General features: G+C 31.9%; 3 protein-coding genes across 3 annotated transcripts in view; 1 reads left to right on the plus strand and 2 right to left on the minus strand.

Annotated features, from left to right (window-relative positions):
* Positions 1-446, minus strand: part of LOC143072243 (nuclear pore complex protein Nup107-like) — a 31,097-nt gene extending 30,651 nt beyond the window's left edge. The window contains exon 1 of the mRNA XM_076247099.1: positions 344-446. The gene's annotated coding sequence lies outside the window, so the exon portion shown is untranslated. The remainder of the gene's footprint in view (positions 1-343) is intronic.
* Positions 447-621: 175 nt separating this feature from the next.
* On the plus strand, positions 622-15,458 carry LOC143072247 (protein BCCIP homolog). Its single transcript, XM_076247103.1, has 7 exons — positions 622-778; positions 5,461-5,535; positions 5,862-5,942; positions 6,710-6,808; positions 7,213-7,397; positions 13,457-13,592; positions 15,266-15,458. Exons 1-7 carry the CDS (start codon positions 647-649, stop codon positions 15,434-15,436), a joined length of 879 nt encoding a protein of 292 aa, XP_076103218.1. The 5' UTR covers positions 622-646; the 3' UTR covers positions 15,437-15,458.
* On the minus strand, positions 8,391-10,535 carry LOC143072248 (uncharacterized). Its single transcript, XM_076247104.1, has 3 exons — positions 9,905-10,535; positions 9,161-9,339; positions 8,391-8,532 (listed from the first exon to the last, which is right to left on the minus strand). Exons 1-3 carry the CDS (start codon positions 10,394-10,396, stop codon positions 8,526-8,528), a joined length of 678 nt encoding a protein of 225 aa, XP_076103219.1. The 5' UTR covers positions 10,397-10,535; the 3' UTR covers positions 8,391-8,525.
* Positions 15,459-16,065: the final 607 nt, after the last annotated feature.

The raw sequence follows: 16,065 nt of genomic DNA on the forward strand, positions 1-16,065 counted from the left end.
CCTGTACCTTGACCTTAAAAGGTTTCATTTTATAAATGGTTACTTGGATGGAGAGTTGTCTCATTGGCACTCATAACAAGTCTTCCTATATTTATATATGGAACAAATTATATAGAAATCATCTCCCAGAACATATTTCCTATGATATTAGTTAAACTAGATCTTTTTAACAGGGACAAATGTTGGCTCACATACATGTATACCACACACAATATAATTTCCCCCTATAGATGGCAAAATTATTTCGGATCTTGTATTTTGTGTAAGAATTTTTTTTACATGTATGATGTACTTTGCGTACAGTAAAAATAGAAAACAATATATTGCTAGATCTCATATATACTTCTATGACAGCTTCTGTGCTTAATGTGATCGCAAACTATATTTCGCATGGAAAAAATCTATTTTTCATTCCCGTTACCATAAAATCAAGGGAGGTAATCACTTTTTAAACTTTTCAATGAAAACGAATGAACTTTACTTTTAAATTTTAACATAAAAGATGGAATTGATTTTTTTTTAAATTGTAGAATTTTCTTTAACTCTATAAATTTAGTCAAATTCAATCAATAATAAAAGATTTTATCAATAATTTTAACGATTTAATTAGTTTCGTTTTACACAAGATTCTTAAAGACTTTAAAAAATGGCTTCGAAGAAGAAACGTGTTGTGCAACTTGAAGAAAAAATGCAGGCCGACGATGTCGCCGCCGATGATGAAGAAGGGTCAAGTGACATGGATGATGATGATGACAGTAGTGATGGTGAAGTTAATGAAGTAAGAAAATAACCCTGTCAACCAAATAAACAATGTGAACATACTGAGTGAAAGGACGTTCTCTTGAAAAAGAGTTATCCCCCTTTTCCCACGTTTTTGGTTGCTCTCTTTTAATACACCAGTTTCACATTTAACTGCGCATGTCTAATCTAATTAGCAAAACTATGAAATCACGCGATAATTCTCGAGAGTTTATCAACTGGGGGCTAACGGTTGTAAGCAGTGACCATTAAGACTTGGAAAAACAAGCATCTGATTGAGTGTTTGCGTTTACATTTGGGTCATTTCTAACAACATGAGCATCATTTGAATCAAAATATAAAATTTATATTGACCAGACAACTTTAATTATTAACAATTGACACAATAAAAGATTTTAAAACGGACTACTGCTGTGTTGTTGATTGCAGTATTATATACGATCTGATATGCCGCCTGGCTTTATATTAATTGTACCTTTAAATGTCACGAATTCACGCTGAGATCGTTCATCTAACGGGAAGAATAAATTAGATAAATAAGCGGGGCTCACTTCATATACATAGTATAAGGTCATAAATTAAGAAGGCAATTAACACCTTGGCCATGTGGAATCCTCGTTTCACCTTGTATAATCTCACCAGGTGAAAATTGATAAAACGTACCCTTTTCTGTATATACAGTTACTGAAAAAGGGCGACCGTTTGATAATTCATTTAACTTTTGTACACAATTATTTCCTGTAGTTTGTGTTGCAGATCATTCTTTTCCATCCAGCCTAGGTCATAATTATTTATTAGGAAATTAGTCTAAGAATATTATTTTTCTACCCCCCCCCCCCCCCCTCCTGAAAATCAAATGGTCATCCCCTAGTACAGATGTTTAAAATGTTAACCCTGGTACCTTATTAACACTGAGATATCATGGCCAGTGTGGTTAATGCCACTGGGAATATTTTAATGATTTAGGAGGGGGTCATTCAGCATTTGATCTTAATTTAAGGCATACATCGCTTGTTGTAAATACAGGATATTCAACTACTTTTAATGGCACGAAAAATGATAAAGTTGACAATATGTAGAAAATTACTCGCCCCGCTGGCACTGAACCTCTGCTTAGACGAAATCGATCATGAACATAGCTTAGAAATTAAAATGATATTGAATGCATTGTATTATAGTCCGATCTTTGAAAATTGAAGATGAACCTTTATTTCTGATACGTATTTTAAAACTGCCTTATATCTCACTTCATTTATATCATGGCCGTCTAAAACATCATTGACACAGAAATATTTGAACAAATGTACATACAAATAAGCAGATGTGGTATGAGTGCCAATGATTCAACTGTCGATCAGTCCATGTCACAATGTATCAAAAGTTTAACAACTATAGGTCAATGTACGGTCTTCAACACGGTACCAGGGCCCTGTCTACTACGTGTCTATTACAATCAATAGGAAAGTGTTCTATTAATGTTATATGCCATGTACGCTAAACAGGATAAAACGCATGGTGACTCCATTTTTTCTGTTGTTTTCTGAACGCATTTTATAAGAGCTATTTTCTCACATTTTACTTTGGAATTCTATCATTTGTTTTACCTTCAAATATTCATATAATGATACTTTTACCTTAAAAATGCCTCTGTTTAATCCATACAAAATGCTTCATATTTTCACAGCGTATAGCTTGAAAACACTCGGTGACCTATCATTGTGTTTTTCATATTGTTAGCATATCACAATAATTATGTACTACATCTTTGACAAGAGTATGTAAGGAAAAATTCTATCAATTTTCGTTGAACATTATATATTATACTCCCCTACATTGTACTACCATTATTTGAAATTTCGATTATTTAGTAGTGCCGGTATCATGTCCTTGTACCCATAAAATTTCATGCAAAAGTCACCATAACAGTAACCTGTATTTTTTTTAAAGAAAATTAAAAGTTCGAGTCTATGATACTAAACCTATATGTAGACCGTAAAAACCCTTTACATGCATGTGAAGAAGATGTAAAAAATATTTAAGAAAAACTGGAACAGAACTGAAATTAAATGAATTTCTGATGTTTAGGCTGTTTTCTCTTTATCAAAATATTTTCTCTTTTCACGAAAAATCAAACTGACATACAGCAATGTACATAACGCAGTAATTATAAGTGGTTGATTTATTATTGTGTTGCTAAATATCAGTAGCCCCCTGTCACGTATGATATCGTTAATTATCCCGAGATTTAAACTCAAACGCGCAGAAGATTTCGAGATCAGCGTTGATTAGTAGCTTATGTGAAACTGGTCTATTCTCATTAGGCTACTCTTATCTTTATAGCAGATTTCGTATCCGCAGCTGTTTCAATAATGTTGACTTCTGTATTATTTATAACGGTTTTTTTTTTTATAAAAATTAATATGAGGCAGGCATAACCTGTGAATGTGGACGAAGTCTGTATGTATTATTTTCTTACCTCAAACATGTTAATAAAGGAAACGGAAATACCGTAACGTTCCCGATTTTTATAACGGTTTTTTTTTATAAAAATTATCAATAATTTAATTGGGTACATTTAAAAAAAATAAAAAAAATAGTAACTTGATATAGAATGGTAACATATGCATCAGCCATGTTGCAATTAATGCAAATAACCCATCCCCTTCCCTGTTTAAAATCGATGAAAAGATACCTTTCTAAATTCTAGTGTGCAAGAATTTGAATTGTCTAAAAATTATGTCATATAGATGATATACTCTAGTTACATTTATTTTCATAGATCTACCAATTTTCGTGGATGAAGGAAAACTTGCATGTTTGTAAACATTTAAGCTCAGGGTTTTGACAAAGTCTTCATATAAGCCTTTAGAAAACTTGTCATTCGTTGAATATTTAATTGTGTGGTTCACCAATACCAAGGACAAATGCGGGAAATCCATGAAAATTGGTATCCAATGAATAATAATGAATGTACAGTAGTACTTTATTCATGAAATGTACTCAAAGAAAAAGTAACAGGTAAAATGTTATGTCATTGTTTTAACAAAGTTTCCTGAACTTCTGTAACATGTGTAAGGTGAAACAATTGAATGTTGACAAATCAACCCCGAAAAATTCAGAAGAGTTCCACAACGGGTCGACTCTATCACAGAAATGAGAAATACTTCTCTAGTGTTTAATTATTTGTATACGATCGCAAATATTATAAAATTTTGGTTGTATATTGGTATCACATTGTCGTCGACTGAAGACGGATGATTTCCGGATAATTACTTTAGTAAAAGTAAATAGAAATCAATAAAATTTAACATAAGCTTCATAACCACTAAAGGAAGGTTGGGATTGATTTTGGGGGTTTTGGTCTTAATAGTTTAGGAACAAGGGGCCCAAAAGGGTCAAAATAAATATTTTTCTAGTTTCAAGTCAATAACTTGTGTGTGGTGTATGGATCTTTCTAGAATTGTACCACAAGGTTCCATTTCAAAAAAGGAAGGTTGGGATTGATTTTGGGGATTATGTCCCAAACTGTAAAGGAATAAGGGGCCAAATACAATAATTTTCTTTGTATAAATTGCTTATTTCTTGACAAATTTCAATGGGGTTGTATTCTTGAATTCTTGGGGTTCTTAAATATGCTGAATCAAACTGTACTAAGTTTTTGGAATTTGGTCCTCTTTTTAAATTGGTCCACATGAAGTCCAAAGGGTCCAAAATTAAACTTTGTTTGATTTCATAAAAAAAAGGAATTATTGAGGTTCTTTGATATGCCGATTCTAGCCATGTATTTAGATTTTTAATTTTGGGTCCCATTTTCAAATTAGTCCACATTGAGGTTAAAAGGGTCCAAAATTAAACTTGGTTTGATTTCATCAACTTTTGAATTCTTGGGATTCTTCAATATATATGCTGAATCAATCTGTGACCATATTTAAATTTTGGATATTGGACCATAATTGGTAAAAAAAATAATTTTAAGTTCATTTGGCCACATTCATTCTGTGTCAGAAACCTATGCTGTGTTTGACCTCTGCGGTCATATAAAGCTGCGCCCTGCGGAGCATCTGGTTATTTTTTATTTATATTATTTACTTGAAATGGCATTTATGAATAAAGATGCCAATTGTTCAAAAATGTTTTGGCTTATTTCAATATTGTGAATTGAGAAAGTTCTCCTTTTTCATAAAAATCCTGGGTAAACAGTGTCAACTTTATACACTAATATAGTTCTATATATCATGTATGTCTAGCCCTACATGTTTTTTTAGGTAAACAAATCCGTTTTGGATGACTTGATATCTAAATCTTCCAAGGCTTATCACTACCTTTTTGATACACGAAATATAGTGCATTGATCATAACATTCTATACATCCTATCCATGAACATTTCCAGAAATTTTTCCATGTTATATATGCTGAGATAGTCAAGGCACAAAATGATGTTACACTTTTCAAGAAATTTACATAACTTTTGCAAGGTACAGGAATCTAATATCTGTTTTAAAAATATAAATGATGTCATAAATTAGGTCGTCTTTAAAATTTCGAGTTAAATATCTTCTTTTTGTCTAGATCAACTACAACCAATTCATTGATATTTAATTTTATATCCCACTGATAAATTGAAGCAATCTTTACTCTTCTGTGCTTACAAGCACTTTGATTTTGTATTAGAATGTATATTAACAACTTTAATCTTGCAGGAAATTCAAGTAGAATTTGAAGCTAGAACAATTGAAGACAGTGATTTTCATGGAGCTAGAGCATTGCTACAGCAGGTAAGTCATCCAAACAATTACACATACTGGTCTTTACTGAGTCTTGACTGAAACAAATTTTGAATGAAACATAGATGTGCTTTATTCTTAATCAGTTGTGCATGGTTAACTCTTTATCAACCCTTTTAAAAGGTAAAGTTTTTTGCCCCTTACTATAAAATATCTGCAAAAAAAGGTTCAAAGAGTCTCTTCATGTCATTATATTTTTTCAGTTTAAAAAATGAAAAATATAAGTATTACCTACATGTATTTATGGTACCTACCTAGGCTACCATTATAAATTAATATCTATATACAATGAGAGTTTACTTTTCTTTTCATTACAGCTGTTTTTAAAAGCCAAGATAGATTTATCTGAGATGGCCAACACAATCATATCACAGAACTATATAGGAAGTGTTATAAAGGTTAGTTGTTATATTAAGGTGGTACCTAACACTACAGGGAGATAACTGTAAAATCAGCAGAACATTTTAATGACGTTGTGTTCATAAGGGAATATTAAGCTTCTCCATGATCAAAATAAGAGTTTGTCAAACTGCTATATAACCAGTGTATTTTTTCTGATAAAAACGGTTGGTTCAATTTTTTTGAAATTTTTATATTTTTGTAAAAGGGTCAAAGTAAATACTTTGTCAAAATTTTAAGAAAATTAAACGAGCCAAATTAATTTTAGTTAAAGTGTTGGGTACCACCTTAATAAGGTCTAAATTAAATTCGTTCTGAACATACATGACATATATATAACATTGGATGTGAAGCAAAAGTCACACATTCTACCATTAATGCACGATGTTATTTCAAATCTGACAATAATTGAGATATTCTTTCATAATGAGAACAGACTGTTGTCTTTTCATATAGATGCAGGATTCACAATTTAATCATGTTAATGTATAGTTAAAACTCCATTAATATGGTGACCGTGAAAATCTATCTTACTTTTAAATCCTTATTCATTTGAAATATTTAAGAAAAAGTTCAATAAAAATGACCAAAATTTGTTTTCCTTTTTAAACATCATTTGTTAGATAATTTCAGTATGAAAAGAAAGCTGTTTCTAGTTAAACAATTTAGTGATAATCTTTAAAATAGCTATTGATAAATGTTAATTTGATCTGTTCCGTTGTAAGAATATTGATCGTTGTAAAATCAGTTGTTATCTCCCCTTTAGCAAATAGATATTCCAGACAGTGACGAAGAAGATGATGACATGGGAGAAGGTGACCCGGTTCTTGGTTTGATTACAGTAATCAACATCACTGAAAAACAGGTCAGATGGCATTTGTACATTATGAAATTAGTACATCATTAAAAATCTGTGAATATACAAAACTAGACTTAACAGTAACTTATCTTGCCAAAAGAAAATGATATAAAAGTGGATTTTAATTTTCAAGTAATGTATTAATATGTTTTCAAGTGGGACTAGTTTCTTTGAATCCAGGTACATTTTATCTTTTTCCAAAGGCAGTCCAAATTTCTTGGCCTTCCTTCAGGTTATTCTATTTTAAAGAACCTGCCGAAATGATTAACATTTATTGTTAAATTTGTTTTTAACCAGAATATGGTATGCATGAAATATTTGTCACTTAACTTCCAGCAATTGACCATCTACAATGTATGAAACAGTTACATTTTCAATTGTTAAACCCTTTCATACAAATTACATTACAGAATGTCGAGTGTGTTAAACAGTTTAGGTCAATGTTAATGGAGAAATGTCAAGCATGTTCACAACAACAAAAAGAGAGGTTATCACAGATATTGACTGATGCAGATCAACAAGTAGGATATCTGATATCCGAGAGATATATCAACATACCACCACAGATATCTGTCCCCATGTATGAATCCTTGTTGTAAGTATACATTGACATATATATTATACAATTATAGCCTTTGTATGAGGTCGATACGAGGTTATATCGACCCAAGAGAAGCATATCGACTGAGGACGAAGTCCAAGGTCGATATGCTTCTCTTGGTCGATATAACCTCGTATCGACCTCAAACAAAGGCTACAATTGTTATATTATTAATCAAGAACTATTGCATGAACATTATATTGTTTTGCATGTCTTCAAAACCATTATTACTGTAAAATTTTCAAATGTTCATACGTTATAACAGAATCACAACAATCAACATATAGATGTTTGCTTGTTTAATTGAAACAATATATAACAATTAACAGATAAAGTAACAAGAAATTTACAACAAAAACATTTTGTATATGAAGCTATACCTTTGCAGGGTTGTTCACATATGGGTGAACATTGTAATTTATATTAACAGTTACATTGTTACAGTTATTAAGAAATGGCATTTTCATATCTGGTTGTGGTAGGTTTAAAAAATTTTGATTTGTCTTCAATGTCTCGGGTTTCATTATATTTGTATTTGAGGGACCATTACCAATTTCTGTAAGAATTTCATCCAATTGGTTATTAGGCAAAATGTCATTCATTACAGTTTCATTCTGTGAGTTTGATAAAAGCTCTAAATCAAAATTTGCATCACTCAATTCAACAGGAATATTTTCCACCCCTTCATTGGCTTCAACTGTAATTGTACTTTGAGACAAGCAAAGAAAATCTATATTAGATATAAATGATTTCTTTCCACATGTTTTTGAGCTTAAAATTTCCGACATATGCCGTTTCTTTTTTTCACAAGTTTTTCCAGAGTAAGTTTTTAGAGATGTTTCTGACTTGTGTGCCGTAACTGTCATTATATGTCTGCTTGGAATATCCGCTTCGTCAAGAAGATGAACAGTTGTTGCTCGGCAGGAATGATTGGTATATATGTGAGAAAGATTTGCCATTTTGCTAATTTCATTCATGAATTGGCCAAGTCTATTATGACCTAGAGGTATATTGTCATAATACACTCCTTCTTTAGGGTATGATCTTGCTTGTTGAAATAATTTTACACATTTAGGATTCAACCTCCTGATATACTTCACAAAAGACTTCACTGGACATCTTTCACCATCTGAAAAAAAGCATGTTAAACATTTCTAAATAAAAATACTCCAGATAAAAGTCTTCTGCAGTCAAATAAGTTTTTTTCTTTATATGATCATAGAGTTTATACAATAATTTCTATTTTGTTTTTCGTATATTATCCCATGCATATATTCATTGATATTTGACATATACATTGTACAACGTATTTACCAACTATAAATATCACATTTTCCTATTAATGTTTGATTGTAATATGAAAAAATGGCAAAATAATATTATAAAAATGTCTGCCACTGTGGTTCAAAATACTTGATAAAAAAAAAATATGGGATATGTAGCTATATTGGTTGATATTTTTTTACTCACTAATGGTTATTAATTATGAAATGAATGATTTATATTTGTATGAGTTTTAATCAGGTCAATAAATAGTGTGGTTCTGATAACTTAATAAAAAAGGTAGGTCAGTCCATTTGTTTTTATTTTTATTTTTAAAAATGCAATAGTTTTATGTAGATTGCATCTTTAATATGCATAACATAACTTCTTATAAGTATATATTAAATCAATGCAAAAAAAAAATTAAAGGGTAGTTACTTTGTAGGTCAATATGTACATGTATATATAGATAACAGTTACCTGCAATTTTATACATTCGTCCATCTGAGGATAATTCACTGTCTGACTGGTGGTTTTTTGTTTGCTCATCAATTACTTTGTAGACATACAATTTGTCATCTGCACCACGCTTAACTGCAAAATGCTTTCTTGTAAGACTTGACAGGTTTTCCCTCCCTCTACGACCAAAGTGCAGCATGATGTCAACAAATACCTAAAACAGAAGAAATTTTAATTGAAGTGGACAGTATGCACACAATTAGATAGATACTAAAAACAAACACAATTTTCAATATTATATGCAAATAATTAGCCATTTTCACTATGAACAGAAGATAAATATTTTATTGACATTGAATAATATTTGTATTTAATTTTGTTATACATCTAATTGTCACATTGACGTGCTGTTCTTATTATAGATTGTTATAGATGATTGTGAAAATTTTCGTCTATAATATTAATATGCATGCGCAATATTAAGCATGTACAAATGTACATGAATAGGTCCATATATACGCATGGAACACCTATATATAGTATGATTTTTTTTTTATACAACCTCCTTTGTAGCGAAGTCATCCTTTAAAATTCACAATATGTTTATTTTTACACTGATAAGGCTTTATGCATGGAATTAAAAAAATGTGTCATACATTGAAGACCTGTTGGTGACCTTCTGCTGTTGTTTTTTATTTGGTCGGGTTGTTGTCTCTTTGACACATTCCCATTTCCATTCTCAATTTTATAATTTTACATGTATGTGGTATAAAAATTACCTTATACTGCAAAAGCTGTGCATCCTCCAGATTTTTACAAAAATATGAGTACATCTTCTCAATATCACTCTCTTCTATGGAAGGGTGATGTTCTATAGCAGCTAGCCCAAGGCGCTTGAGTTCCTTTGTCATACCCTTGAAGGATTTACAGGACTTTTTGAATATATCTTCATTGCAAATGTCTATGTCCCTACATTTCTGTAAGTGTCTGTTTAGACCTTGTCTATAGGCTTGCATTGTTGTCTTTTTATAATGTTTACCCTCTTTGTTTCTCATTTCCAAATAAAACGATGCCAATGAATCGTCCATTTGCTCTATAGTGTACTGTTCGAATTCTATCGGCTTACTTTTCTCTGTCAAATATTCCCTGAATAGTTTAACTGCTGTGGTGTTCTGCCTTTTTGTGTTTTTTGTTTCTATATTTTCCATTATATTATCCCTATCGTCTTGTCCCAGGGACGCGAATCTACCTTCAGCCATCTGTTCCGCCATGATCGTCTGCAACTACTGCAACAGTCTAGACAGGAAGTCGTTTTGATTGGCCGAGAAGAACATGTGACGATAATTGGGTTTTTTTAAATGTATTTTTAGTAACATGCTGTATGCTCTGTGCAATATGCTGTTTCTGACCTACGAAACGCTAAATATAGCAGAATTAGCGTGCAGCCTGAGTAAATACAAATGAACATGTGACCAAGTCTTAACGAATCACAAATTGCTAAAATAATACGATTAATAATATATATATATATACTAGAACACACCCGCGAAATCACGGGCATATACAGCTTGTGAACTGTTGTAGAATGATTTTTTGTAAAAGATATTATGTATGGAGAATTTCATAAAAGGTATCAAAAGCCCTCTCCCGTTTTCCAAAGTCAGATGTTTATTTCCTTTCTGTTAAATTCAATTATTTTCGTGTTTCTGGCCTCAGACCACAATTATTCTTCTCCTTTGCTACAATGCATCTTTTGGTAATTTTAGTCAAATTAAAATTAAAATTTTAAAATATGCCTCATGGACAATCCATCAGTGCTTTTTTTCTTTTGAGAGCCTTATTAACATGCCAATGGTAGGATATGAATCTTGTTTAAATGACTAAGACCGACTAAGGCTTATTTAATGGGGTGGTCGGAGGGCTCCTGATCCTGAGATCCCAGGCTTAAAAACATGAAATCACAAATTGCAGAATTTAAAGAAATTCATATGCGGAAATCCCGAAATCGAAAAATATATTCCTGGATCCTGTAAGGATCAATCTCAAAATCCTGAGCTTAAAAACACCCGATCCAGACGTCCCGAAAAAGGTCCTGCCTCCCTCTAATCTCTACCCTACTTTCATTTTTGCCAAATCATTACTTTCACTTTCAACAATAAATTTTTATATCCCATTTATGGGCATAATGATTTCTAGTCTGTGCATCCGTCCGTTTTCTCGTCTGTGCATCCTTGCACTTTCTCGTTTGTCCGTCTGTCCCGCTTCACGTTAAAGTTTTGGTCGACATAGGTTTTGATGAAGTTGGAGTCCAATCAACTCGAAACTTAGTAAATATAGTGCCGATGTGGCATCCATGTACTATGGACACATTCTTGTTCCACATGTTTTACTTATTTTAATATAATATATGCAACTGGTATGACCCCTTAAATAGTAAACATTTCAAAGAAAACAGTAGATAGAATACAGAGAGTCTTTATATATTAAAGTTGTATTATCGTAGTTTTCATGTAGATAAACACGAAAAAATAATTGTCCACTCTAAGGAAGTATAATAGTTGTGGTTTTTGCGATCTAAACACCATGATATGGAGTACGCTCTGATTGGCTTATTTATTTTTTCAGTTTTGTTATCTATCATACGATTGGTTGTACTTGTGTATGTTTCAAACCGGAAGTCTTATCTATGACTAAAAGTCAGTGTGATGACGGAATCAATATCCAGACTCCTTTTTTAACCGGATTTTTGTGACAAAAATGTCGGTTATTGATTTGGGGATGTACGGCAGGCGGGCGGGCGGGCGGCAATTAAATGTTGTCCGTGCATTAACTCATGAACCGTTCAACCAAAGCTTTTAAAATTTTAATATGTTGTTACTGACAACTAAATGAAGGTCAAGTTCAATAATGGCGATTTTGACTTTTACCGTTCAGGAGTTATGGTTCTTGAAAGATTGAAAAATGGAGTTTCCAGTGGTGTCCGTGCATTTACGCATGAACTGTTCTACCTAAGCTTCCCAAATTTTAATATGTTGTTACTGATGACAAAATGGAGGTCAAGATCAATAATGGCGATTTTGACTTTTACCGTTCAGGAGTTATGGTTCTTGAAAGATTGAAAAATGGAGTTTCCAGTTGTGTCCGTGCATTTACGCATGAACTGTTCAACCTAAGCTTCCCAAATTTTAATATGTTGTTACTGATGACAAAATGGAGGTCAAGTTCAATAATGACGATTTTGACTTTTACCGTTCAGGAGTTATGGTTCTTGAAAGATTGAAAAATGGTGTTTCCAGTCGTGTCCGTGCATTTTCTCATGAATCATTCAACCGAAGCTTTTGAAATTTTTATATGTTGTTACTGATGGCAATTTAGAGGTCAAGTTCAATAATGACGATTTTGACTTTTACCGTTCAGGAGTTATGGTTCTTGAAAGATTGTGAAATAGCGTTTCCATTCACGTTGTTGCATTTACTCATAAACCATTCAATCTAAGCTTTTCAAATTTTAAGATGTTGATTTTAAGATGACAAAATGGAGGTCAAATTTGATATTGACGATTTTCACTTTCACCATTCATCAGTAATGGTTCTTGTGATATTGCCAGGACACAAATAAATATTAATAAATCCGGTTTGCTGTCGTTGTGACAGCCTCTTGTTTGTCGTTTTTCTCCAAAAATAACTCAATCTAAATAATCATAAGAATGGATGACAAATGCGACTATGCATGTTACCTATAGAACACAGAGGCATGATGATTAATTTATCGTGGAAGGAAGAGAAGCGACACACAAAATGAGGTCTTCTCGTTTAAAAGTATAGATGTGCAAGTTAAAACATTTGCAGCATCCATAACTTGTCTGTCCTGTTTATCTTTAGTACATGACTCTTATTACATCTATTGCATCTGATTGCATTCACTGTGTAGGGAAAGATAGAATCCTTGGTTAGCTTGCTTGTTAGCTGAACCATTATCTGTCTGTAAGACTAGACTACTTCGAAAGGAGGGTAGTATACCTTAACTAATAATGACTTCACGGTTCAGCTAACAAGCAAGCTAAATAAGGATTTTGCCTTTCCCTACACATTTCATGCAATAGGCTGTAATTTATATGGTATTGTACCAGGTATATCTATCTATGCAGTATGCAGGCAAGAGTAATTACATGATACATTTATTATGCACTGTGGATATTTTCCTGAATTAAAGAAAATTTGTATTTTCGTCAATATTTAATTTCATAGTTTTGCCAAAGCCCCCATACATTCCTATAAAACATATCTAATTGGTTGAACATTTAGATTAATAACAAAATAATTTTATTTTAGCAAAGAAATGGAGAAATGTACAAGAAAGAAAATGAAATATGAATTTGGACACTACATATTAATATCAAAGTGTTGCAGACCAAAGGGTTCAGATCAACTGTTTTATACAAATGCTGAGGAGGAGTTAATATCCAAGGTAAACATTGACTATCTTACATGATTGGCATTTGAGAACATGTATACTTATTTTTATGCCAGGAACTTGCAGGAAGAGATATTTTCTTATAATGTATAGAAAATCATTGTGTTATCAGGACAAAGAATATCAGTATATGTCGGAATATTGGTTGTGGCTTCCTCACTGTAATGTTAGTGGATGAACTTCATCAAAAAAATTCACAAAGCAACATCATAAATAGATCATGAAGACGGTGCGTTGTTCCATGCCCAAACATACCATATATAATTTAAATACAGGAAAACAAAAACCTATTTACCTTTAATGTAAACTATAACTAAGCCAATTCATGTTACATCTAAAAAAAAAAGCTCTATGATTCAACAACACTGTATACAACCATGCCTTCCATGAAAGAAACTGTCATCTTCTATTAAGTATTCAAGGCTTTCTTCAGAAACAGTCATTTTAACATAATTTGCATTCTTTCTGACCGAATCGTTTGTCTTTTTAAACAGCCACACATTTCTGGTCATAAAAGTGACATGATCATTAAGTACAATCAAAACAACCCCCACCTTCTCATTTTAATAAAGGGTAATTAGTTGAGGAACAGCTGAAATTTACTTCTCAGATGACAGGTAAACTATTTTGCAGGTTAGAAATTTAATTTTGCATCCTAATTTCTTCAAAGTGCTTAAATTGTCATTGATACCTTTATCTCACCTTTATTTTGAATATGTTCTAAAAGAAATAACGTAGAAAGAGCTACTTACACTCACTCATGCTTTGCAAACGTACACTGAGTTTATGTATACGTCTAATCCATATTTTAACATTGTCAAGATAACAACTGGTATTAGGAAATATGCTTTTTAAAAACAACAAGTTTTTGACAACTTTATTTTGCACAAATAAAGAGTCTTAAGGCAGTAATGAGTATGCTGATATTGCTCACTTCAAATGATGCACTTTCAATTTAACAGTTTATGCCAGAACTTCAATTTGTTTTAAAGAAAGTTTATTTAAAATATTGGGTTTTTTTTCAATTATTAGGATGGCCAACTTATTACCGTAATTGCCTTTTGTTTATTTAGTCTTAAGGGATTAAAATCGGGATAATATATAAAATGTCAGCTGGCTAAAAATAATTTTCAAAGCCTTGTATACAACTTGCAAGCAATAAAAAATGTTTGGATTTAGAAACAAGCTTTTAAGATCATATACATGATATACAAATCCAGCAAATGTCGTAAAAGGTAGAAACTATATGTCGCCATACAGCATTTAACAGTGAGCAAAACTACCACAGAGCAAGCCATAAAAGGCTCTGAAATAACAAAATGCAGCACAAATCGAGAATAACAAAGAACTGACTTGTGAAAAAAACTAATCAACAGAAACCAATTATCCTATACAGCAATAAACAACATCCACTAAATAACAGATTCCTGACTTGTAACAGGTACATACACAATGGGGCAGATTACATATGTTATTGGGCACCCAAACCTTGAAGTTGAACCTATGTCAATTCTTAAATTATCCAAAATAAATTAACAGTTTTTTAAGAATAGATAATTTTTGTATACATTATTAAATTTCCATTCAGTTAGACAATTGTATACAACATATTTCTTAGTATTTTGTTTACAAGCTTTTCTTGTAATAAGTTTTATTATGTTTTACAGGAGTGTGAATTTTCCTTCACTTACTCTGTTGCATCAGAGCGGGATACAGTGGTGGATGGGAAGTGGGATGCTGAAGATCAGATGGAGGCTTTAAGAACTGTACTTGTGATACCATCAGAAAATCTACAGACAGCTGTAGCTAACATTAAAACAGCTTTGGCTGCTACTTAAAAATAAATTTTATCTTGTCTTAGATGCATAGTTAATTGATAATTATAAGGATGCTTTACGCTGACATTTAATTTTATCTTTAGTGTTTTGTAAGCCCTGTGGCTTTTCTTAGGATGCAATGCATTTAAATATTTGGCCCACAACCCGATATTTGTCAGTACTGTGGATTCACTATTATTCGTGGGATACCAATTTTTGAAGATTTTGAAGATATTTAAACATTCAATGGATTACCGATTTTCTTGATTTATATGCAATATTTGACAAAACCATGAAATAAATATCAATAAAAATGCCAGCTGTATTCACTCTGCAAAAATTAGTATCCACCAAATAAATGAATCCACAGTATTTTATTGAAACATTCATTTAAACATTTGTCAATACCAGTAATATTTACTTCATATTTCATACATTTGTTAAGCATTCGTTGGCCAGTATGGTGATTTCGTTTTTAATAAGCAAGTCTTAATAGTCAAGAAGGAAAAACCTGTTTAGTTTTTAGCTCATCAGGCTTTTTTCTGCTATCTTTGACTTATCATCTGTCTGTTAACATTTTACTTATTGATCTCCCCCAAACAGAATGAAAGCAATCTTGACATACATGTGCCCTACAATGTACTCTCCAA

This window comes from Mytilus galloprovincialis, chromosome 4, assembly GCF_965363235.1.
Source record: "Mytilus galloprovincialis chromosome 4, xbMytGall1.hap1.1, whole genome shotgun sequence".
Taxonomy (NCBI): domain Eukaryota; kingdom Metazoa; phylum Mollusca; class Bivalvia; order Mytilida; family Mytilidae; genus Mytilus; species Mytilus galloprovincialis.

Coding starts and splice junctions, on each gene's coding strand:
- LOC143072247 (XM_076247103.1), top strand. CDS start 647: ATGGCTTCGAAGAAGAAACGTGTTGTGCAACTTGAAGAAAAAATGCAG. Junction 5,536..5,861: donor CTAGAGCATTGCTACAGCAG/GTAAGTCATCCA, acceptor TTTTCATTACAG/CTGTTTTTAAAAGCCAAGAT. Junction 13,593..15,265: donor AGGAGGAGTTAATATCCAAG/GTAAACATTGAC, acceptor TATGTTTTACAG/GAGTGTGAATTTTCCTTCAC.
- LOC143072248 (XM_076247104.1), bottom strand. CDS start 10,396: ATGGCGGAACAGATGGCTGAAGGTAGATTCGCGTCCCTGGGACAAGAC. Junction 9,340..9,904: donor CACAGCTTTTGCAGTATAAG/GTAATTTTTATA, acceptor CTTCTGTTTTAG/GTATTTGTTGACATCATGCT.